Source organism: Saccoglossus kowalevskii, chromosome 17, assembly GCF_978046115.1.
Source record: "Saccoglossus kowalevskii chromosome 17, keSacKowa6.1, whole genome shotgun sequence".
In the NCBI taxonomy this organism is placed as follows: domain Eukaryota; kingdom Metazoa; phylum Hemichordata; class Enteropneusta; family Harrimaniidae; genus Saccoglossus; species Saccoglossus kowalevskii.
The window spans coordinates 30,316,567-30,343,683 of record NC_140657.1 but is presented as its reverse complement, the minus strand read 5'-3'; the positions used below and the strand labels follow the sequence as shown (position 1 = coordinate 30,343,683).

The following is a 27,117-nucleotide window of genomic DNA, read 5'->3' as shown; positions in this document are numbered from 1 at the left end:
TAACTAGTGTCGTGTCATTTGGTTTCTATTGACTAACTAGTGTCGTGTCATTTGGTTTCTCTTGACTAACTAGTGTCGTGTCATTTGTTTTCTCTTGACTAACCAGTGTAGTGGCATTTGGTTTCACTTCACTAATCAGTGTCGTGTTATTTAGTTTCTCTTGACTAACCAGTTTCGTGTCATTTGGTTTCTCTCGACTAACCAGTGTCGTCTCATTTGGTTTCTCTTGACTATCCAGTGTCGCGTCATTTGGCTTCTCTTGATTTACCAGTGTCGAGTCATTTGGTTTCTCTTCTCTTGACTAACCAGTGTCGTGGCATTTTGTTTCATTTGACTAAACAGTGTCGTGGTTTTTGGTTTCTCTTGACTCACCAGTGTCGCATCATTTGGCTTCTCTTGATTAACCAGTGTCGTGTCATTTGGTTTCTCTTGCCTAACCAGTGTCATGTCATTTGGTTTCTCTTGATTAACCAGTGTCGTGGCATTTGGTTTCTCTTGACTGGTTGAATTGTATTTGTTGCCTTCTTTTGGTAACTATTGTCTTGTCAACTGTTTAGTTAGTCTCAGATCAAATTGGAGACTCAGCATTAGATGTGTCTCTCTGGCTGGCTAATGGCATTTTTTATTTTATCACTACTAAATAATAGCATTGCGTTTTTTTGTAAAATAACTAGTTGGTTTCTCTGAGCTAACTGGTGTCATGTAATTTGTTTGTTTTTTTATCTAATTGGTGGTGTCATGCATTTGGTTTCTATAGGTTAACTAGTTGGTTTCTCTGAGCTAACTGGTGCCATGGTATTTGTTTTGTTACTTTGATCTAACTGGTGGTGTCATGCATTTGGTTCCTATATGTTAACTAGTTGGTTTCTCTGAGCTAACTGCTGCCATGGTATTTGTTTGGTTCCTTTGATCTAACTGTTTTTTTGCTAAAATAACTGGTGACATGGCATGTGTTTGGATTCGCTAGGCTAACTGGTGTCATGTAATTTGTTTTGTTTCTTTGATCTAACTGGTGGTGTCATGCATTTGGTTTTTATAGGTTAACTAGTTGGTTTCTCTGAGCTAACTGCTGCCATGGTATTTGTTTGGTTTCTTTGATCTAACTGTTGGTGTCATGCAATTGGTTTCTCTTGCTTAACTTGTGCCATAGCATGGGGGTCTCTGACTTAACTCGAGGTGTAGCATTTGTTTTTTCCTTGGTTAACTTGTGTCATGGAAGTCGGTTTCTGATGGTTAACTGGTATGTTTTTGTGGGCTAACTGGTACCATGGCATTTGGATAGTTTATCGCTGCTGAATGGTAACAACGTATTTGTTTGAATTCTTTGGGCTAGCTGGTGCATTATATTTGGTTTCTCCGGGCTAATGTGGGAGTGTAAACAATGCGGGTTTCGTCTATCAGGGGTTGTTATGGGTGGATGGTTCGTCAGGTTGAATATACGGGAAGCGGTTGTAACGGGGAATGGGTAACTCGCAAGGCAGTGAGTGGTACACTTTGATCGCTCGACACTTATACGCACCATTCAGTCATAAGGACACCAGTAATATAGTATATCCGGATATTTATTACCACTACAATCGTCACCATACGCCCCCGGTCCTCTTCTCCCTTAATACGCTGGAACCCCCCATTTTTATAAACGACAGTGTTAATCGTTCAACCAATAGTCTAAATACTTTGCATGCGTTGTCATGACGGCATGTGGACTCCGCCAGTGAGGGCGTCGCCCCATAGCATCGTCATGACAACATCCAAGTTGCATAACATGCCGTCATGACAACATCAATGCAACTTGGTGACAGGAGGGCGTTTCTCTGGTATTTGGTTAGTGTTTTTGGCTAACCTATAACAAGGACTTTGTTGTTGTTGTTTTTTTTTGGGGGGGGGGGGGGCTTGTAACACGGACTTTATTTGGTTTCTCAGAGCTAATTGGTGGACAGGTATGGTATTTGGTTTCTCTTGACTAACTGTTGTCATTTCAATTGGGTTCTCTGGTTTACCTGATACCGGGATATGGGCTAAATGGTGGCAGGGCATTTTTTTGTGGGATAACCTCTGACATTGTATTTGTTTCTTTTTGATGACATGGCCTTGTCTCGTTTTTCTTGCCTGACTGTTGTTGCGGTATGTGTTTGGATTCTCTGGGCTGGTGGCGTGGTATTCATTTAATTCTTTCGGTTAACTGATGGTATGATATTTGTAGTGAAAGGTGTTTTTCACCATGGAGAGAGAGAGCAATAACGAATGACCGAATGTATATTAAATGCAAAATACGACAAGATAGATTTATTAACATTGACGAAATTACAAACTTCTGTGAATGGTACAAATTATTTGGCAGACTGATCAAAGGGAAAACATTAATATCCGATTAGTGTTCATCAAATTGACTACTATGGGTTGGTGCATGATGCATGTTGATGCGATTGTCCTACCAATAATTCTCATGGAGATAGAGATGTGAAAAATGGGTATACTGAATCAGTTATTTCTATGGGAAAACTCTTCTACATATTTCATTTGCATGCAAATTAATAAAATGAATGCTTTAAGTTAATATTATGACTTTTAGATTGGTCATTTAGCAAATCTACGTCAAGACATGATTGGTACACAATGTATTCACCACATATCGATTGATACTATCCCATTCTAAGTGTGTGCACAATACAATGTTTGCTTTCATATGTTTTCCGATCACGACGCATGCGTATAAAATCCCTGAATAAACGTCTTTGGTTTTGGTAGTTTAATAAGGAACATTCACTAAAGCCAGGTATGTTTCTTCGCCTCTGTTTTTCAATAAATTCGAAAAATAACAATATAAGTTTGCAATCAATAAAAAATGTTTAAGACATCTTTTAAAACATCTCTTCTCCTTTCGATATAAATAAAATATGTTACAATAAGATGTCATTATTTAAGTAAGTGTTTGTTCACCTAGAAATTAAATATACTTTAATGGTTTAAGATTCCGATTTCGGACAACAATAAATTATCTGGAATTAGAACATTAATATTATATGGTACGCTATCAGTGTAGTCTTATTATGGAGTATGCAGCCATGATGTCAAGATTACTGTGACTGTTAGCCACAAGCCGAGTGGAATTACAAATGTGCTGTTTGTGTAATATATATATATAGAATTTGCCCATGGATGCATGATTCCATTGCACGACTAAATGTACATTCAAGAATTGACAATGCGATGTATTAGAACACGGATATATAAAATAGGTCTAATGTTCTCTTCTTGTCTGATTCGGGGTATGAATCATTATCGTTTACATATCTTTGGTATCTGACTATATACCAATTTTGCTGGCACTGGGTTTATGTTCACGGCTAATATAATAAACAACGGTTATGTTTCTACGACTGTGATGAATAAAACTCATCGAAGGGGTAATCTAGCAAACCTTCTGAGACTACAGACTATAGGCCAAGCACCTTCTGGAAGGGTCGGTCTCTTCCTTAGGTAGGGACAAGCGGCTTCGGTAAAGATTGTCGAACAGCACATAATATATACATTTAAGCAAGTTCGTATACTTCAACATATTAGCTACAGTACAAATAACCATCGGCCCGGGTGAGATGGCAGCGCAATAACTGACAGACGTTCACATTGACATAACTCTTGGGAACAACACTTGGGAAGCATAGCCATTATAATTGTTAGGTATATTGTTTGGCAAGATGATCGCAATCCGTGAGCCGCCTTCCGAGGTCTCCTGATCCACAGATACTCTATTCCACCTCCACTTGAAGACACGCGACTCTTTCCAATACGACGTTGAATGCAAAACAGCATTCTGGTTTGATTCACCGGTTAATCATAAACCATCTAGTTAATGTCTCATATTTACTTCCAGATATTTCACAATTCGGTGTTGAACATTTCGGATATATTCGGCGTTTGGTCGTGGTCCTGGAGGTGTTCAGATTCCATATCCATTTCCATCTCCATTTCCATGTCCATACTTCCCGGAGGCGGTGTCTGTAGTCCTGGCGGTGTGGCGGCTGTCAGGTCTGACATACTGCCTGTACCAGGAGTACTTGCACTAAGATCAGTCAACGTTGTCCCTGAGTCATTTATGGTGTTGTTATTATTTCCATCTCCATCCTTTCCTTTGCTCAAACTTCTGCGGTATTTCGCTCTTGCATTTTGAAACCAGACCTGGATATGCAAAGCATAAATGTATGTTTAGAAATAGTTCAATTAATGCATTCAGCAAATCCAAAACTAAGTATGTTTGCTCAAGGGGATCAGTAATACGATTATGTCTAATCACCCATGTGTACATACAATGGTATATGGCAGTGCGCAGTGCGAATGGGGTATTCAATAAAACGCACCCGGTACCCACTAGTTCTTTCATCAAAATGTTTGGCCTATATGAAACTAAATTGTTGTTTTGAACTTGGGAATCACATTGGTGGATTTGGTTTAGAAATCGTGACAATCTTGCTTGTCTTTGGTTTCCTTTTAGCGTAGTTGTATTCAGTACCAAAGCCCACTCAACTACGTGACCTCAGAGATTCGACTAGTCCATCTAGTCAATGTAGGTCCGCGTTTATTACACGCTTTTTCAAGCAGCATTTTGAGGGAAGATTGTATAGCCCAGTGAGGTGCTAAGTGGAAGAGTTCGAATCTCGCGTTGCGTGTTTATATGTTCGTAATTGGCCTGTAATTTATATTATGTGATGTACGCCTGTCATATCACTCACCTGAAGTACTCGTTTAGTAAGACCAGTTTTCTGTGCTAGTTGTTTAAGATCTTTGGCATCAGGATTATGATTCAGAGCAAAATAGGATTTCATTGTTCGTAACTGGTGGTGTTTGAAAGACGTCCTCATTCTTTTTGTCCTTTGTTGTGTGTATTGATCAGAGTTCAGGTCTTGGTGGTTTTCGCTGTCGTTATGTGGATACCCTGTAATAAAACAAAATAATAAATGTATAAAATGTCACAATAATAAATATTAGCACTAGTACTCAATCGCTGTAAGCAGACAGCTTACGTTGCCAATAATAAGTAACGGTACATGTTAATACCCACTGGCATTTTAACAAGTTGCAATGGTATCAGGGCAATCGAGATCTCTTTTTCTCAGGAGTTTATTTCACCTCATAATCATAATCATAATCAAAACAATCAAGACTCGATCTTTGTTGAAAAACATAAAACTTCACATTTTAGAGTATTTCTGAACCGAGATTCATTGGATCGAGTTACAAGTAGATATCTACATTGTTTTGGTTTCCTTCTGTGTCAGCTCATATGACGTCAGCCAGAAAAAGAAAGCCCTTTGATGTCAGGGAAACCGATCCGTATACGGTTTCCTTAGCATATGTTGCATACCAGGCAAGGTATTTAACCCAAAAAATGGATCTATAATATTACATGAAAACAATCCCTCCGCCCTTCTTTTTGATGTTATGGTAAGATGATGTTATGATAAAGTTAAATAAAACTAATCTTCAAGATAATCAGTCACAAGTATGAAAGTATATTATTCTCCAATGTAAAAGGCAAGCAATAATTTCACGTGTAAATGCGACAACAATGGGACTTGATACAGAGTCTGTATATCCTTATCTATATGGATATCTACAGACATTGTCCTGCGGCTAGGGCAATGTGTGTCTGATTTTAGCGAGGTATTATTTCCTCATCAAATTGAAATAGCGATTTGGGAAATTAATTATATTTATCGCCAAGGGTGATACTTTTATATCCAATGAACATTATGTTATCTGTTATTACTAATTGCTGTCTCCGATTTACAAGTAAAATCAAGATTTCATTTTTAAGGTTTGAGTGTTGACAATGTTAGGGTATACTAGTTTGAAATTATAATTAATTAATTTTGAAAACATTAAAATTGAATGAATATCGATTTGAAGATTACATAGTATGAATGTGTGATTGCTCGGGAACATTCTGCATTCAATACAGCTTAATACTTATACAATTACATACTTAGACTGGTAACAAGGCGTGAAATAAATTCTAAGTCTTCTAATTCACTTTAAAGTAACTAATAATGTGTTTTCGTCTTTCAAACATAGTAGTTTGGTTGGTGGCAAGAAGATGAGCTGCCCATTGCCGGCGGAGGATTCACCTCGGCCGCCGGGCTGCTAAGATCCATGACGCCTGGCTGTATCACCTGAACATCTACCCCTATCTGCTCGCTTACAAAAAGGTTACTGGCAGACTAACAAGTCAAATGTACCTCAGGGTGATATAGATAAAACACTCCAATTTAGACCTTACGAACGTAGCAGAACTTAGGCGCTTCAGAAGAAGGGACTATGGAGGATGATACGCTTGACCGGATCATTGGACTGATGAGAGCACTCGAGTTTTCCTTATCAGATAAAGCTAACACGCTTAGTTGTCTCAGGAAATCTGACAGTTTGATGGGTAAGGCATAAGTTAACAATAAAGGAGGGCTTAATTGCCCTCTATGAGACTGATAGTAACACTGATAACAACGTAAGAGTATCCACCATGGACACACTACAGATAGTGCCGTCCGGGATGGCTGTAGGCTGCGCATCGTTTTGATCTTACATTTCAGATTACATTCTGGATATCCCTAGTATTAACCCTGTCAACGTCAAAGTCAAATTTTGTCACCTTTCACAAAAAACTGCCTAATTTGGTTCAAAATTAATAAAAAAATATCTATATAGAAAATATACTAGTATTCGCAAAACGTAGTACTAAAGTTGGAAAAGTTGGAAGTTATGCCCATTTGGTCCAAAATTAATGGAAAAAAATATAGAAAATATATTCGCAAAACGTAGTACTAAAGGATTTAACATAACTATGACAGGTTTTAACTAGTTTGAAAAGAACGCCAAGCTTACTTTTTATTATTAAGTACTATGACAACAATAATAAGTATGTTAAAAAACAAAAAGTAATCAAATCGACAAATATTCTGTTCGATGAGTTTTTTGTTGTTGTATTTACAATGATATTTAGATTAGCATCAGAGGACTCTTAAACTCAAATAATTTCAAAATGAAATCTTTACATACACACAAAAAAGAATCGTTTGATTTACAAAAGGCACGCTTGAAATGCATAGTGACGTATCGAGGTCCAAATGGCCCCAGGAACAGTTTTCTGCAACAAAGGAAGACCATGGGAAAACGGAAATTTGGGCAACTATAACGTTGTTAAACACAACAATCACAGTGATAGGGGGTCTTTTTAGCTGGATATCAGTGTCCGTTTTATGAATTAGCGTACATTTACAATTACATTAAAAGTGAAGTAGACAGAGGTAAATAGCTGTAAGCAGTAATACCAATGCAGTCACTCTTGCCTTATTTGTCAAGTCGGGTTCTCCTACGTTATGTGCTGAATTTAGTGAGTTTTCACACAAAATGTGGACAGTAATGGTTTCTTTTTACCGATCCTAGTTGAATTCGGGCTAGGTATTATCCACTAAAATTGTTATTACAACTGCTATATTAGCAAGGCTGTATTGCATTATCTGTGAGTGGTCCACCGAAGAACAGCCTTACAGTGTCACTTGCACTACGTTTTATACGCATATGTGTCTCCGTAGACGCCAGACCGATAGTTGCTATATGATACTCGCGTTTTTCTGCCTCTCATTTTGCTTTGTTTGCAAATGCGAGAATACTATAGTGTTAGCAAGGACACAGTTACTTGTGTTGTGTATTTAGTAAACATGGCTTTGTTTGAAGTCTTCAAACACCCTACAGGGCTCAGCGAAGAAGTACCAAAAATAGGGAAAATTTAACACGTGAATCAACACTGGGCGACGGCCGAGGAGATACCGCAGCTCAGATTCTCACGAAAGCTTTGGCACATGGTGCGATATGCCCACACGATGTATTTAAGGATGGCTCACAGCTGTGATCTTTACACTATAACACAAAACATACCTTAATATAAAGACGTGGAAATTCCATATTTCATACGAGAACATTGGCACAGCTTACGATACAAGTAATGTTCGAGCTTTTATTTAGTATCAACCGACTACACATTGCTTTGTAAAATTGTCATTTTCAAGAAACGTTCATGTAGTTATAATGTGGACTACTAAATTTTCACTGAAAAAACATTTTGACTGTTCTATATGAAGTTTATTTTTATTAAGTTTATTTTTTATGTGAGTTGACTGTGAAATATGGGAAAAAGATATTATATTTTCAGCCATTCATCTCTTCAGCGAATAGGGAGAATAAATTTCAAGTGAAAATAAAATAATTTGCAGTACACGTAACATATATAGCATTTACACCAAGCGATACGGAGACGAATGCAGGTTATATGCAGTTGTAACCAATACGGGAAGTCGATTATTAATACACGCAAGGTTAAACTATGTTACCGCTAAGTAAATTTGAAGCACTGGCTTCTTAAGTCGGCCAGACAGCGAGACACGTGCGGAAACGGTCAAAAAGCTCCCTTTCCGAGTCGGATTAAAACGTTAACACCACATGCGGAGAAGTCAATGTCTTGGAACTTGATCAGTTGCAGGAGTTCTGGTACGGATTAGAAAGCAAGAGAAACGTATCTATCTAGTATCGCCATGACCCCTGTAGTTTGAGAGAACTCAGTCGCCGTAAAACTGCAAGCTGTATTTTGACGCGGCCTGTGTTTCGGTTCGTTCGCATTATGTGAAAATGATGCAGTAGCCTAGTTTTATTATGCAACCATGTTACGCATCAGACGACCGAACAGAGGAAATCATTTACTCTTAGTGTGTATTACAATGCATTCAGGCGAACTGAGATAGAAAATTTAATACAGCCCTTATAAACCATTAGACTAACAAAAAGAGGTAGAATTACTATGATTCAATGTATATGTGGGGGCATCAAAGACTCGCAGCTAGGGTTCAGCAGATAGGAACGCACCCAGCTAGTCAAAGTGCGTATACCTTCTTCGATTGTAGAGTTGACGGGTTTAGTGACTACTCTAACTATAGATGGGTAGCATGTATTTGTACTATCCATTTGTAGCTGGTGTTACTCATCAATATTATTGTGAAAACGGCCTAACAATAGGAGTCGAATTGAATGAGCTTGATCTATCAAGGCAACCGTTGGCGTGTAGTGTTTCCATAGCCTTCTCCCTGTGGGGATTTGGTGGCATATAGAGCACGATAGCGTGAACTATTTAGCCAAGAAATGCTAGTCAGTAACCCGATCTGTAACTGGACACTCAGACTCAAAGCAAACATGATTCTGCACACTTTATTCGTTCATCCCCACGGTGCGTGTTTTCTTTGGCTTTTCATAGTGTCAACCAGTGTCAACATTCAAGTCTTCTGACGTTTCTACCCCGTGGGCATACTGTCCATATAATGGTGGAAAGGCGAGACGCCGATGTTGTTGTCCTCTTCGTCAAGTATTGAAAGTATGAGTTAGAATAACAGCGGCAATTCGTTGATCAAACAGTATCAGTGAAGGGCTTAGTAGGATTTATCTATCAGATGTTAAAACGTTGACAGGGAAAACACTCAAAACTTAGCGTACATGAGGGAATCGCCATGCCTTGGAGCTGAAAATAGCAATGCTATAACCATCATCTACCATGCTGCTCAGACTCATTTAGATAAGGAAGGAAATTGCAGTGTTTGCCACCATTTTGATGGACTCTCATATTATATATGTTTGTATTGAAACACAAAACACTTGTGCAATCACGGGTACTAGGAACCGTGGTGCAATGTAGTATTTAACAAATGCCAGTTTTTTTGGGGGACTATATGGCAGTTATATGATTTCTGGGCGTGGTCTGACACATTGTTTCAAAATGTTTGTTGGTACCTGGTTGACTCGTCCAAGACCATTAGCGTGTAGTTCCTTGCACGAGTGCGATGTGGCGTACAGGAGAGTGGTATGATGTGCCCTGATGGGATGTGCTGTTCACTTGAACGTTACTCTACATATTGCGTTATTGTAGTTTAATGGTAACGAGGATCCTCGTTTTGAACAACTAATACAACAGAATGGAAAAAAAACACGAGCTTCTCGTTAAACCATCTAGCGTGAAATTGTAAATCGGGTAGGTGTGTTGAATGTATTAAACGCTCGCAGTCGATGGGGCATATCGGTAACACTATGTAAACGTGCAAATAGCTTGTCCCACTACAGATTAATTTAGTCAAATCTGTATTGGTCTACCCAGTTTCAGTCGCTGATTGTTGTCTAACATTGTTCTCTTAAAACATTATAAAGTGCCAGGCGTGATTTTTGAATAAATGTAGTTTGTCATTTGATGGCGATGAACCTAAAATCTACGGATCAAGCAACTTCGTGTTTAGACATGCTTCAATTTATAACGTTGCGTTTTTACCGCATTATTCTATTCAGTTTGTTACTGAGTTTTTATTATTACCAATACATGTGGACAATATGTGGCGTTCTATGTTTCATTAGTGGTGCTATCTGCTAGTACCGAAGTCTTACTTGACTATTTCGCCCAGCATTATCGAGGATGATTGCATGGAAGACGGCTCAAATGGCCGATCATGTTTACTCCGGTCTAACTAAGGAGAGTTGGAGCAAGCAGAATAACTGGGCTATCTTGAAAGAAGACAGTTGTGCGCCCTCGTCCACGACGGTTTTGATCAGATCCAGCACTTACATGCTCACATCAACAGGGTTTAACGTATAAACGTAACACGCAGAATGGATAATGTCGGATAACCATTCTAAGCACAATACATTAATATAATGCAGATTACACGATGCTATGTAGTCAATCCCCGTTGCATAACGATTGCCTATAACCAATTCCCAGACACATTTATTTCAATAAAACAAATCATAATCAATTTCTCTTTAGAAATCGGTTTAGTGTTCGAAATTGTACACTGACACCTTATCGGCTTTAAAACAAGAACTAAGTGCATTACCGCAAGTGGCTTCGATGACAGCATAAGCATTTATCCTCCATGGCACGCAGCGTGTACGGTTCAATATAAACACAAGACGAAAAGGTGGTGCTGTATAAATTGTGTATATGTGCGCCTAATCGAAAACTATTTCCTTTAGTCATCTGACCCATGTCTGGCATTGATTGCTAGCAAAGTAGAGGAAATGTTTTGACTGCTCGGAAATTGAACTGAACACTGTAAGGATTATATGGATTGGGGGTTGAATTGTAGTCTAAGTAACTGTTGCTCAAAAGAGGAAATTGTTTATAACATTATGTAAACAATATTCTATTGCAATTGCAAAATAGAATCGAGAAAGTGTTTTCGATTTTTGACAAATTAGCGCGGCTTTTAAATAAGGTGAAAGCTTTTGATAATGTTCTTTATACTACTAACGCCACCTGGAGTATTCATTCATTTTATTGTGATAGTTTGTTTTTCAACATGGCCCCATTCCTCTCATTGTTTTTCCATTCCGTCACGACCAGACATATAGCACCATGTAGTAGACAATCACACACAAAGGAACACTACTTCGATGTATAATCCATACATATATACGTCTTCCTTTCATGGATATACGAAATAGTAGAATTCCCTTTCAAACCTTCAAATGGCATCATCGTTCGCGAACTCGAACAAAAACGCACATTAATAAGAACACAAAATAAATACAATTCAAGCCCTTAAGCTTCGCCAAAGGGAGGCGTGTCCCAGACCAAACAGCCATATGTGTTATCGTCCAAGTGTTATTTTTATTTTCACCTTTTCACCAAGAAAACAAAGGTTTTATTTCTTTACACATTGAAATTGTTTGTATTATCGATTCTGCCTTAACAGTCCAATATCCTATTGGTAGCATGCAAAAAAATACCCATTGACTTTCTTAAATGAGTAAAATGAAATTGATCACGTTTCTAATGATTATATTATAATGTTATTTGTATAATGAATGCCCAAATTTCCCCCATTGTATTCTCCCAGCTTATAGTAATCTGCCACGTAAAACCGTTAACAGAGTTCTTCGCCTATAATAATTCCGATTATCATAGGTTTAGTGAACTAGTACACGTTCTTATATTCCAGTCATCAATTAGAATGAAAAAGAGTACAGTTAAGTTACGGAATGATATAATTGGAAGCGATCTAACGGACACGAGTTAAATAGTAGCTGACTTCAGATAAATCGTATAATAACATTAAACATTAGTTTGCAATGCCAATTACGTTCATAGGATGGAGACAGGTGTTACTACGTAAACGATTTAGCGTAACAGTCAAACTTTGACCCTTCCATATTTCCTAAGACGTCACTTCTTCTGGAACAGTAGTACTAAAAGTAACAAATTGAGACAAGCTGATCTGTACCTGCCTCGCTTTACTGTGGTTTCGCTGCCGTCTTCTGCGCACATTCTAGTACACACACGTTCAGGGCAGAGGCAATAAGCTATTTGACCCGTCAATCTGCTTATAGCAGTATACAATAACACTTTTAAAAAGGAATTACAATAAAAAGAACTGTAGCCAAATCGTCTACTTGGTATGTTAAATAATTAAGTACACTTAATAACATTTGTGCATCGTCATTTTTCTCCGTATTAACTCATTTATTGACAGAAGTCTCCCATTCCCCACAAGATTCGACCTTTGACCAGCTCCCTCTGCCTTAATTCTATTTCTAAGGTTTACTTGAAGTGTCTATTCCCTTAAGTAATTTCATGTAAAATGCCCATATTTACAGATGACAACCCCAATCAACTGTAAGCTCTTTTAAAATAGCTAGCCCGTCATCGATTTTCTCACTCAGCCCTTGGTCGCCTTCAAAACAATTTAAAATGTCACAAGCAATACTGCGGACACGAAATGAACGTCACTTCTCTGGTTAGTTGTTGAGATTTACTTCAATGATTGCAAAATATGGCGAGAACTGTATTTATCCGCAAACATTTATGCTGGAATGTTCATATCTGCATAATCTTGAATGCCAGCGAGATTAAAAAATATATTATGTGGAGGATCAGTCCTTGCCGATATTGAAACGCGTTAGCCGAATGGTCGAGTCAGGGGTCGTCGTTACATTGCAATGCATAGCCGATACAGATAGAACATAAACAGTGCATTGAGTGGATGAATACAAAGGCATATACTATTTCACTTAAACGCGTACAAATCGCGTTCGAGAAAGTATCACGGGTTCAGGGGTCACATTTTCTCAAATGCGGTGACCTGAGGTGCGTGTAGCGTCCCGATTTGAGCGTCGTTGACAAACATAATTAGATAAGTTGACAAACGTTAGTTTTTGACATTTGATGGAATTGCATGAAATATTGAAATGAAATGTTTCAACAAGACATATCTTAAATGGGCAGATAGACAGCGGGAGGGCGGTGTTTGAAATGCAGGTATTTTGAGGTCAACTAAAGTGTAAACTGAATAAGTGCGGTCTACTGGACTCAACAATCATACATAGAAGCATTTATCGACGGCTTTCATAAAACAAGTTTAAAAACAAACATGCCTCCGTTAATCAAACTCAAATTGCACCTCTGACAAATCGCTTAATGCTCAATTGACGCGGATATCTGTTTCTATAGTCGCCCAAATCTACATGCTATCCGCAGAGACGAAATGGTGGTCTAAACACGCGCTTAGGTCACGACTTTTAATTTTACCTGAGTAGTAAAGCGATTTATCGGTTTACGAGTTAAATTAATTGAATTCAAATGAGGGGCCAATCCATCGGAATCATGATTGCAGTGTAGATCTTGTTTTTAATATACTTTTCATGATTCTTGTATTATTCGCCTTGGGTATACTACTATATGTGTTTTAAATAGAAAGTAAATGTAGGGTGATGAGCGGATGGCCGCAGTGATGGACCTTTTCATGTACACGTTCTTGTAGTCTATGTGAAGGAATTGATAGTGAAAGGTCTATGTAGTGATCTATTTGTTTGTATGTATGTTTGTTATTCTGAGGCGCCTATACGTGGCATATATCGAACCCCCGTGCTATTTATAGAGTGTTTCCCCATATATACGAAAATGACCCCAGCAGTAATTCAGTGTTTTCTCCCCAAGGTGCAGCTGTTTTGCATACAAATCACGTGAACGTTTGGTGATGTATGAAGTTAAAGGGCGACAGTCGTCGTGCCGCGTCCTGTTCGATATGGGACTCATAGCGACGTATACAACGCGTGTAAAATACATTGTTTATTTACATGAAAATCGAACACGCGCTGCGCGACGACCACCTCGCTTTAAATAAATGTCCGGGCGCTGAGCGGCCGTGGTAAAACAGGTCTGAACTCAGTTTAGTGCGGGACAGTTATAATCGCAATGGGACACACAAGTATCCCCCTGTAGTATAATGGCGAAAAACAAATAGAGATTGCATTCATTCGAACATTGTCACGTGATACTGGGTGATTTTAACCCATCTATCAATATGGTGTTTATTTTTCTAAGTACTCGTGCCATTTGGGCGAGGAAGTATTTATTATCGGCGGAAAATGTTGAGTGGCTTATTTACAAGGTTAGCAACAACGTGTTTATCAAACGCAAGCTTGATTATAATTTAGATAGCGTCAACGTAGACGCACCCGTCAACACAGACCCATTTTGTATAGATTCCGAGTTCTACTGACATTCGAACGCTTATTTCAATCTCAATCCCAAGCTTTCTACGTCATTCTGTATTATAACCGATAAACATGAAGAAAAGAAGGAAAATAATGTACATATTTTCGGCAAAATTGAACCCCACTATACGATGTTAAATTGTGAAAACGTATTTTGTATTTACGTCGTTGACTAGTAAATAGTCAAAATACTTCTTCCCTTTCGCTGGGCCCTTCTAAAAACGTTGTTAATCGCAGTCAAATTAATCAAGCTGAGGATCACTTTTTTTTCGCTAAAGTCTTAGGTTTTGAAGGTTATCACGATAATGAAATCAAAGAACTTGTTAATAGATTTTTACTAAATCTAATACTGGACATTCGTTGATAGACATCACACTATTATCCATAACAATTGAAACCAGATTTGTTTACAATGAGTAAAAAGTAGGAGGGGAGTGGTTGGATATTAACACCATCCCACCATGGCGGGAGTAGTCCGATTACTTAAACTGTGTTTCAGTAGTTATGTGACGGTTATTTTTTAACGTAAATTTTTAATTTTAAATGGACGTATTCAATATTGTGTTTTGTTCACAAATAATGTCGGCCGCAATTCGATGCAGCGAGTGAAAGAGTGTTTTTAATATTAAAATAACGATTGGGTGGGCTATAAACGTGGGAGGGGGATATACAGAGTTTTGTGATTCCACATTTATTACAGTGATCAGTGATTTCACGGCGAACTAAGTGTAAACGTTATTGAAATCAAGACGTATATCGTACAGTCGCTCGATTCATCCAAACGCATTCTCACGCCAAATCTACAAAATATGTCTCAGGTAGATTCTACGGTGACTGTAAATAATAAATTCATATGTGTATATATATCTGTAAATATTCTGTTATATTCTAACCACTATCCTTGGGGAAATATACAGTGTAGTGCAACAAAAAAAAGAAAAAAAAAGATGCACAACGAAGTCGTCGTAAATAACATATATTATATCACGCGATAAGAACGAATGTTTTCATTCACGTGTTCTTCCTGTTTAATCCGATTCCAGTTATGTTATAAACGTTAAAATGCATCTTTTCTAAGTACGTGTTAATGTGAGGCGAATCTGAGCACGTTGTGCGGTAATCGAATCAAACTCAGAGACATTCAGTGTCCTTTGTTCGTTAATTTCAGCACGACGCGTACTTAAATAAAGTGATATACGTGGTTAATACTATTTTTGAAATGACATTTTTCCAGTCGATTAAAAAGGAGATATGTTCATCGGTCAGTTGAGGAAAATCGTCTAACGCGCTGTTTACTGAAAACTAAGGACTATCCACGTTTCTTCACGGTTCGTGCGAAAGCTTTGAGAGTTAACTGTCTCGCAATGATATTGGTGCTTTGGTATGACTTGTTCATTTTAGGATAGTTGTGAGTTAACGGCAGATCACGGTTAATTTGTGATTGCCAGACTAGTGGTAGTGGCATTGATTCTAACACCAAAGTGCTATGTCCAATGTAAACCGGCTACAATCAGTTTTTACTTTTATTATTTTTTTTTAAATTATTTATTATTTATTTATTAATAATTTTTCAAGCATGTGGTCTAATTTATAGCAAGAATCCAATTTATGCACAATGCTACGTGAGCTTGAATGGACATTTTAATTGACCTCTAAACATTAGGACGCACGTCTATTTCAACTGAGGCTGACCTATGTGCTTACCCTGGGACTTTTCGACGGTGAGATCTTTTAAATGTATATAAAGATATACTTCGAGAGACTTGGTATTTAAACACCGAATGCTAAGACAATATACAAATATTGGAAACACCTGAATTCACTATTATTACAGCCGTCTTGACAACATTAGCAAATATTAGCATCCACATACCATCTTTTAAAGTTTAAGACATATTGTGTGAAGTCATCGATATAGGCACATTGTTTCTGGCAGTGTTGAATGTTGGCCGTATCCTGCTATTAGTCAAAATATACTGTCTACTCAAAACACATGTACTGTGTCTGTGAGTGTATGTACAACCTTCAGAACTTTCAAAACAAACGTCATCTGCACAACACAAGTTTCAAAATCCCAAAGGACGAGTGAAAAGTGGAGATCCTGAATCGGGGGATATGGTTAAATTCATTACTGCTGCTAATAATATTACAACAGAAAGCGTTTAGCAAGGTAAATTGGCCGTACCATAAGGTGTTGATGAATTGGTTTTGACAGTCTCTTCTCGTTTCAACATAATTAGCTAGGAATTTCCACACACTGGGACTTATTGGTGAAATGTGGCGTATGATAGACTCTGTTGGAATGTGCTCGCGCTGCGCTGGTATGGTGGAAGACGGGCGATGAGCGGCGATCAAACTGTCGAGCTTAGGTCTCAAAGACAAGCAAATGCATAGTGAATTACTAGTAAACATAAGAGAAGTTGTTTTCTATGTTTTTTTGCTGCCTTTGTCTGTCGCATGCAGCTCCACAATGCCCTAACCCCATCGATTCAGGGTCGATCGCTCACACAACGTGTTCGTCGACCAAATACAGAAATGAAACACAATATATTTTACATAGACTTTCAAAAGGCATTGGTATATACATTCATAGTGAAGGTATTGTCGGTATTGTGAATACTGTTAGGAAAACATATCTACGCTCTCCCGCGTATGCATTGAACAATACGACACGTCCGCAAACTTTCAATAAATCGCCCAATGTCTGTGAAATTACCAAGACATTCTATGGTTGAAAATGCGAAAAAAACGTGTTTTGTGCTTATATTCAATGTATATTAATGGCGCGATTATTTATAAGTTGCAATGCAAATATATAAAAATATATAATATATAAAAAATGTAAAATATATAAAAACTTTATCGAGATTATATTTTGTAGACAATAGACTTGGATTATAAAAAGGTATTGTTGATATAATGCCTGGTAATTAGTAAATATATGGATTATATCGCCATTTGTATTTATTACGTTTTAACGCATATCACTTTGATTTTGATATTTTTAGAATATTTTACATTGAAAAGGACATTTAAGCTTCAATTTGAGTTTCAGACTTTTTGAGTAGTGAATTCTGCTTACCTTGTGTATGGTAATCGTTTTCGAGATTTGGACTTTTTCTCTTCCGCGGTCTCCCTTTTTGCACTGCTCCCACACCATTGTAATATGGCGTATGTTGGGTCGGCGAGGCGCCCGGCATCGGACTTGGTTGATGGTGGTAAGGGCTAAGCCCCATAACATGTTCTGTGTGTAGCATTGCCTCGTAGTGCGATCGACAGTACACCATGGCATCCTTCATACCGAAGTGATCGCCTGTCGCCAGGGCTTTATTACAAGTTGCGCACGTAAAGCAACTGAGGTGGTAGACTAGATCCCGTGCACGCATCACCATCTCACTGGCCGAGATTCCAAGATGACACCTTGCACATCTTTTCACTGAAAATCGTCTGCAACAGAACATTGAAAAACACATTAAAATCCAAAATGATTGTGTCGTACATAAGTTCGTAACACTAGCGATGATAATCAAAACGTAAAACTGTTGGTTCGAAGTGGATAATATGCCATTTCGACGAGCAGTGCGCTTGGCGCTCGATGCACTTTTGCACATTAGATGACAACCATTATCTCTTTGACATTGACAGAGAGAGCAAAGGTGCATACATCTTTCGAATTTGATCAAATTTTCTGCCCATGGAACTTGCGATGCTCAATCTGACCCGTGTCCTTGTATATAAAGTGCATAACTGCCCGGGTCAACAAAACACACCCGAATTTGTCGACAACGGTGAATTCCGGTAATGGCCACCTTAATTAATCATGTGTGCAGAAGGCCTCACAAGAGAAACATCGTTCAGCCCAAAGTTACAACTTTTTGAGAAACTAATCAAACCGGAAACTGGTAAATAAACAATTCATTGTAATGAGACAGTAAGATGTTTATTCGGTGTTGACACGTCCAGATAAACGGACTTGTGTGTTGACCATTCACTTGACAGTGACTGCATTGATGGTAACCAAATAAACTTGGCGACTACAAAGGATACAGTTGGAGATGTTTCCTTGATGATTTGTTCACAACACCCGTTCCTTGACATCTATATTTTGGACTAAGTATTCAAACGTCTGACAACTCGAATACAACCTTATATCCAATTATCAATATCATTTGTCAAAGTCGAAAAAATCTACACAAAGAGTTGAGCGGGTGGACACAGATAATGAATGATATTTCAGTTCAAGTTTAGGAGCAATGGAAATAAAATATAATGAAACTGTGAAAACTGAATCATGAATGAGTGTCACGATAAACGTAATCAGAACGTGTGAAATGAAATCAGTTCCTGGTCAAATTGGTTAAGTGTGAATCCGAAGTTCAATTTATTTCGGAATTATCCACAAATTGCGGAATAAGAGTGCATTTAACGAATTACAGTCACATGACGACTAATAAAGTCGACATTATATTTTGGCGATAGTGAAGACCCGTCCACTATTCCGGATTATACCAAGTTCAGGGCAAGTTTAGATTGCATGTAAAACGATATGACATCTTGGTGCTAAAAATCAACGGCGGCAACTGTTTTATCGGCGCGACAACAAAACAAAAATCTCCCCTCTATAGGAAAAATATTCGAATACACAGTGTCACATCGCTGTTTTTCGGGTTGCTATGGAAATGGCTTGTGTTAAAATCAGAATAACAATCATTTGGTGTTACCTAATTTACATTTTAGTGAAGACGCAACGAAACAATAAAACAATGTTAGCATCTGCGCTTCAAACACCCCTATCACTAGTTGTACAAAAATAACAATTACAGTGGCCATTCTTCAAGTACCATACCTCCACCAGACCCCCGTAAAGTGGAATGCCAAGTTTGAGATGAGAAGCCTAGTGAACTACTTTATATAATATTAAACGCCGATGATAGAATACTACAAAGGAGGTAAAACAGTAGGGGACGACGCAGTTTGGTTTACTAAACAATTACGTGCTAATTCATCGATCTGATCACCAGTGACAGTGAAACAGACACAAAACACGTCAACCTCGGTGATAACAAGTCGAGTTAATGATAAGAGAGTTGGTGGGAAAACCGGGAAATACAATGAGTTTGGAACATCATTGGTCAGATCGAACAACTACAATCATCTACATAATTTTAAAGATATGTCACCGATTTAGAGTTTTAATTTAACACGTCTAGTCGTCGTGTAATGCACTAGAATTGTGAAATACATGTGTATATAGTAATACTGCCAACAAAACACAGAACAAGTCAAATTTATTGAACACTTTAGTGATCTTTTTTATGACTGTTTAAATCTAAACTTAAGCATAGGCTGTGCCACGCGACGATCACAGCATACGTAGACTTTATTCAATTTCGTCTCTTCAGGGGTTGGAATGTTATCCTAATACTGTTAGTAATTCAAAATTTCCACGCTGTCCCTGCACGTCACTTGGGTCACGGTAGAAGTATTGAATATGGAGTTTAGCCATTCTTTGGTTGAACATCACAGATCAATAGTAGTTAAAATCACGTCTTGCATGTTTTGGCAACTTTCCACAAGGGGTGTGAGTTTAACACTATGGTACGATGGGCGTATATACGTGAATACGCATATCTGTACAAGTGCATTTTGAATGTGTATTTAACTGACAAGAAAAAAATGACGTCTACAAAGATGTCCGGCTATTAACTCTACCTAGATATGACATTTAATGCTTAATTTTAAACCTTCTTGTGTATATCACGATTATCGCAATGACATTTCGTTATACTCTAGCGTCTCGGAGAACGTGGGAGGGGGTACAGTCTAACTTTATGAAATACCTAACAGTGCCGGATCTTGTCGATCACTGTACACCCTGAGAAGTCTTCCTCATTTTATCAGGCCCCACGTCGTCATTTTACCGAAATGATAATAACTATGGCACTCGCATATGCCATCACACTGACGGCACTGTTATCGCGCCCTCAGGCTGAATGTGTAGTACATTTACTACTAACCTTTCTACTAGAACCCGTTTTAGGGGAGTTCGAGTAATTTGCAAATTACCGTTAGCAGATCCAATTCAAACGAATGGACGTTCCCAAATAATGTTTTTCAAAGTATGTATTTATCACACGGTGAATGTTCCGTAACTCGCCTGTGTGTTATGGATATATCGGACTATTATTACAGAATTGAGACTTACGTTGGTATGGTAAATTTCAATAATCATTATTTTGAAATGAAGTACACGGCGTGTATATACGTAAGTGCAACAGGAACGTACATAATCATTGCCTATCTTAACAGTTGTGTTAAATATGTTTTCATATCCGGGCATTCAACATGTTTATGCCGCACTATGGATATAGAAAAAATCATTGGTGAAGGGAAAAAATGCAAATTTCACAAGAATTTCACACGAAGACAGAAAGTGCGCTCTTACCTGTAGTAATCGTCTTTACAGTATATGCTCCCGTCTTTGGCAAAACATGTAAGTTCGGAGTCGAGTCGAAGTTTGCACTCGCAACATTTCAAACACTGCATGTGCCACTGCTTGTCAACAGCGAGGAGATAGTAGCGGTCTAATATACGACCACCGCATCCAGCACATATACACGGTTTATTCTCCCGATTTATAACAGGCATGGTCTGCGTTGAGGAAAGAAGAAAAAAAACATCAAGTTTAAACAAAAATGAAGAAATTAATCCGCGTGTTTATAGTTGAGGCTCGTTCTGTGTGGAGATAGGGACGGACTCGCATGAGTCGCGGACCTACGCTCTGACGATGTACGAACACCATAAGGAACAACTCATCAGATGATAAGATAGAAACACGTCAAAGATTGGTTCGAGGGAAGTGTGCACACCAGCACGGAGTTGATCTGTGGGATAAAATTAACGCCTACCCTTTCGATTTCCAACTGCCCAGCGTCGTGGTTTCCGTCTAACACTTTTACCGATGTCTTGTGAACGTCAACGGTGCTGAGTAAAATATCCCGTTCATCCTTGGGGCTATATCGACCGATTTCCATAATACCCATCCAAAAGCTATATGTAGAACGCAACACAGGCGAAAATTACTATTACGTTACTGGGTTGGTGTTGTGAATTTACCACGCAAAGAAAACGCGTGCATCGACGCTAGACCAGTCCGAACAATATGTAGGCTCTACGCTGTATAGCCTGTCTATTATTGGGCTGAGTAGATATAATGAGAGGGGAGGGCCGGTCGCTTCGGTTGACATTCAATTCAGCGCTTAAACAGGACGAAGGGTTTTGTGAGCACTTCCATACGCATTGATCGACACCTACTGTCAGGGGTCAACCCCATTGCTCAGTGGAAACCGCATTCTGATTGGCTGGCCGCTGCCAAGTAGTTCCTCGCGTATCCCCCAATCCCAGCCGTCTCATGCCAAATTCATATAATTTGCCCAGATTAGTCTCGCGAGGTATTACGGTTCGCGCGATATCTCTTCAACGCGAAAGATGATATATTTAATAAAAAATATTTCATTGCTTTTAGATGGGTTTTACGACCGGGAGAGTACACGCAGCTGTGTCAGAGCTTCTTTTCAATACGGGCAGTTATGAATGAAAAGGACAATGGCGAGATGAGGACTAGGCAGGCAATGGTTTCAACGAAACAAATGGACTGGAAAGGCTCGAACAACTTTACACAAACGAACTGTGTGTAATTTATTCAGGGTGAACTAAATACCCTTGCACCCAGTTGTTGCCCTAAATGTTAAAAAGGTGACAATCAAAGACGTGACGGAAACCTGTTTTATAATAAACATAGGCAGCTGCAGGGGCAGGGCGATACGATCGGGGAAACGCAGAAAATTTAAACTCGTCCGCATTAGAAATAAAACGATCTGCCAACAAACCAACAACGCTGAGATTGGAAACTTTGCATGTCTAGAGGTAAACAAGATAAAATTGAGCCTTCCGATGAACACAACTCCCGAAGTGAGGCAAGTCTCAATTGCATGAAATAGCATTAACCTATCGCACAGGATTTAAAGCGGTGCCACGAACTCACGCAAATGCCGAGACTCGTTTCGTTCAGCATTTTTCGAGAAAGAAAATAATTGGATTGCGTGTCGCCATACGCTGAGCAGTTATCACATCATTTGCAAACGCGTTGCTCTTACCGTGGAAGGTAAGAACTACTACCTTCCATGTTCATACTATAGCAAGGCCGTAGGAAGCAAAAATTAGTTGGTCCGGCCATCCATCGAGGGCCTGATGACGTGGGCCGAAGGACCATGTCTGCTAGGGGGCGTGCAGAACTGGTCCGGCCATAGCCGGTACGGTTCCTACGGCCTTGTATAGGGTTGAGCGATATGCATCGTCATATATTTTTTAATATACGCCACTGTTCTGTATATATTATATGTTTTGTCGAACGACGGCTACACTGTCAGTAAAACACTGTTATGTATACGTTCGCATTCTACAAGTTCGGTTCTTTATGTCAGCGCTCCAGCTGAGAGCAGTGTTTTCTGTACACCCTAGAGGGCAAAAATGCAAATTGGACCACTCCCCGGCGACTAGCCATTCCCGTCACTGATCTCTGACTTGATTTTTGCGGACTCCAGGCTGGATTAGGATGTATTTCAAAATAAACAAGCCGATAGACCAACGTAAATCCATTTGCGAGTCAAAGTGCTCGTGGTCTTCTCTTTGTATGATGTTAGGACTATTAAAAATATGGTAACTGCTATGTGCACTGCGCCCGCTTCGGGGAGGGGCGTCCGAGACCGAGACTTCGGTTGTCACGTTCCTTGCAGGTGCAACTTCAAAACGAAACGACAACCCCCAGGAAATCAGATTTCAGACGCCATTCCCTTGATCGACAAAGCTTGGTTGATGATTCTTTGCTTTGTCTTATTTCACTATTGCGCACTGAATCATACACTCCAATAACAATGCTAAAACCGGGCTTTCGTGTTTTTTTTTCCATTTCATATAATTCGCTACTTCGTATTTTGCTTAAAGCGAAGACAAGAATACGCAGAGTTACCGTAATTCACTTCTAATAACGATACGAGAAATCCGATCTCACTCGCGCCCGGAAAGCAAAAACGTGAATTCGTCTTTAACGAGTATATAGATACTATCAGCCTGAAAGAGCAATACAAGTATCGTGCGGGATAGGAATCGTTAATAGTGATCGCACCATGACCCGCGGATGAAATAGACAAATGTTTTATCAGGTGTGAGCGCGTGGAAAATTATCTTTTGTGTGTAGAAGGGCGAGTGAGATTCGATCGGATGAGAGTTACCAATATTGCACGTAGATTTTCCGAAGTGATATTCATCTTTTTTTAACTATAGAATTTCCCGTAAACATTATGAGTCTCGCTCTCCTAAACGCACTGGTATTTTCCAGTCTATATAATGACAGTATACCTCCAGACAAATCCCTCTACCTTCTCCCGATATAGCCCGAAGCTTGCCGATTGTGATCTGCTTTGCTCTGTGATGAAAGAGCGTCGCTTCTTCCTCCCTCCCCGCGACGTTGTGATAAAAGCTGGGGAGGATTCTCAGCTTCTGATAAATGTCAGTAGATTGTATATATACGCTGGCAGTTCTGACCTACTGCGTAATATGTGTGGCTTAAACAAAAAATGACCTACCCATGTGGTTTTCAATATTATTCCCTGAGGAGAAATCAGAGCCTGGGTAAAAATAGAACTGAAGTTGAAAGGTGGGACTAATAATCACATCGAAATATATGTTTTGATTTCTATAAACATAATCAGTAAATATGTCTAGCACTGGTGATGATATTTCTTAGATGTTCTCTCTGTCCGTCACGAACAAAGAACATTTCGTCATGTTGACTTTGTATGAGATGCGACATTTTTCCAGCAAATACTTTGTAACACTTTTGAACATGTTTTTTTTTCTTTCTGTTTTTGTGTTTTTTTGGTAGAATTCCTATCTCTGTTTCCATTTACAATATTCTTTCAAACAAACAATTCATGCGTAGAAAAGGGCGGCGCGATCGAATAGGAATGTTGTTTTGTGAATAAATATACCACATACCTCATACAGCGTTTGAGTAAAGAGAAACTCGTCCAATTTCTGACTGGTAACTACTGCAGAATCTGACATTTTTGCCATTGATGAGGGTACCTGCCTTTTTCTGTAATAACAGCAGGTGCTTTGATCCGCCGATGAATCTAGATTCTTGTGTTCGAGAATGCAGAATGGGAGAAACGGAGTTTTAATTGGATTCATCTCGGGGATATCGACCGCAAATATCCAGGATAAAAATCAATATCCAAACGTCTTGTTAGCTCATCGGCTTATTCGTCAGAAGTTACACGTACTTATTCAGTTTGTTTGAAAAAGGTAGAGAGTTATAACTTCTCGCAATCTCGCGAGAAAATATGATTTTATTTACTAGTGATTTCCTCTTCTAACTTCTACACACAGGACAGTTTTCAGAAGATCAACCAAGAATGTTAATTTGATTTTTTTGAAATTCCATTTTTAAACAAGGCACCCATATCGATTGCGTAACTACTGAGATTAGAGCGAGATTTAGTTGGTGGTCTTGGGCGGAGTTCTCGACGGGCCTTCCCAGTCTTCTTTAATCCGGTCACCAACGGAGATATGTATTAATTAGAACAAGAATGGGGTAAATGAGCTAATCAGTTAAATGGCATATGATTCAATTAAAATATGGGAGGGGGAAATTTCATTCGTGTCACTGCACCCTTGATCGACGTTTGACGGACAGCTTGTCACATTGTGGACCAAAATACGATCTGCAATCGGCCCTTCATTGACCCCTATGATTTGATTGGCGCTCTCCCGTACGTCACCAGGACATACACCATAATGATTTGATAACAGTTCTCAACAATTTTTATTATACGGGCTTTTGAGAAATTAAAAATAGTTTTGTTCGATATCACCATTAGTCGACTATGTATAAAACGAGTGCAAACGCCAGTATGTCATGTGACACGTTCAAATGTCAGGTTGGTATATTGCCATCTTCACTGATTATTTGACCACGAGATTACTCCAAAAATCTACTGTAATAGATGTCATAACATATAACCCTAATGAGCTCACACGTTGAATGTAGACAACAAATATAATGTCATTTTGTTGAACTATCAAGCCTCAGCGGCCATTGCACGCGAATTTGACAAGAATAGCGTTCGGATTTGTCATCTGCCTCAAATATTATCGGTGCGTCCACAAAACGAGTAGTAATCTGCTTTATTTCGTGCCATCTACCCTTTCATTTTCTCGCCTAATCTGTGATTTTGCAAGCCCTATCGGAGTGGCCCTAAAGCCACTGTCATCGATTTTCGCTTGTTTCCCCCGCTAACGCTCATCTCTTTTGCAGCGCGGCGGGCAGCTGACGTCAATTTGTCGTTTCACATCTTTTTTACCTCCCTATTTTCGATTTTACTCTCCCGCTCATTTGCGAAAACCTTGTCAAATGCTAAGACAAAGACTTCGTGAGAAAATCCGTGTGTGGGTCTGAACGATAGCTGAAATTAGCGCAGTTGGTATCGGGGCTTGGAGGTACGCTTGGGGGCAGCCTTTAATAGGTGTCCCAGATGTGATGGAGTGGTTATTTCACCCAATCATCTTATTGGGTGAAGAGAATGCTTCCGTCGACTTACACTGTGATATTCGTAGTCTTGTACGTGTTTACTCGTAAACCCGTGCTGATATCCAAATATTCTTCACTGACACATTTTGAGCTCACCTCACAATTTAAATACAACAACAAATCTACCAAACCATGATCATTATAAGACGATATATATGTGCAGTTGTACTTGACCACCACTGGGTCTTATTCGCAGTGATGTTTGAACTTGAACGGATTAAATTCGATTGTCATTCCTAGTAACCGCACGTATAAGACAAGATGACGCCTTGATAAACCCTCGGATGACAAATCGATGGCATCGCACAACTTTTTCCAAACTGCCATTTGAAATTGTTCCGATATTGTATGTAAGGGGGTCTCCATAACACTTCTGTGCGTACTCTACAAACAAACAATGACATATTAATTTATAAATGTATTATTTGTTAAGCCGAATTTATTGAATTTACTTGAAACCGATTCCTCGTTTGTCAAATAACCTTCATGAAATTGAATGGACGGTTTCTTGTGGTGAGTAAATATTATCTTTTCCCATTTGTCACACGCCTGCGTTTTAAGCGTGATGTCTTTGCGCACATTCATTCGCCAATTCAGAGTTGGTAATTTCCATAGGGAAAATATTTAGTTAATGTTTCTTCTCGACCACTTTGGGTCGCGGCGACGTACCAAGCAATCCAAACTATTTGTTTCCAAATACATAACATCACCGGGGTACTACTGAAAGATTGGAAAACCGGGTCTTATATTTGTTTGCGTGCTGGCTGTTTACTGTTTTCAGTGTGGTCGCCACGTGGGGAACTCCTTTTTTCGCAGCGGTGTTGTTTTCCTTGTATACAGTTTTGAATAATGTCGATCGTTTCGACGATGTAATCGTGTCGAGGTGTTAA

At 38.9% G+C, this 27,117-nt stretch overlaps 1 protein-coding gene across 1 annotated transcript; it reads right to left on the bottom strand.

Moving 5' to 3' along the window:
• Positions 1-2,259: 2,259 nt before the first annotated feature.
• lhx2/9 (lim homeobox 2/9 protein) lies at positions 2,260-21,729 on the bottom strand. Its single transcript, NM_001164971.1, is given in 5 exon segments — positions 2,260-4,179; positions 4,731-4,933; positions 17,660-18,024; positions 21,023-21,228; positions 21,486-21,729. Coding segments are annotated over 5 exon segments (1,209 nt in total). The 5' UTR covers positions 21,621-21,729; the 3' UTR covers positions 2,260-3,879.
• Positions 21,730-27,117: the final 5,388 nt, after the last annotated feature.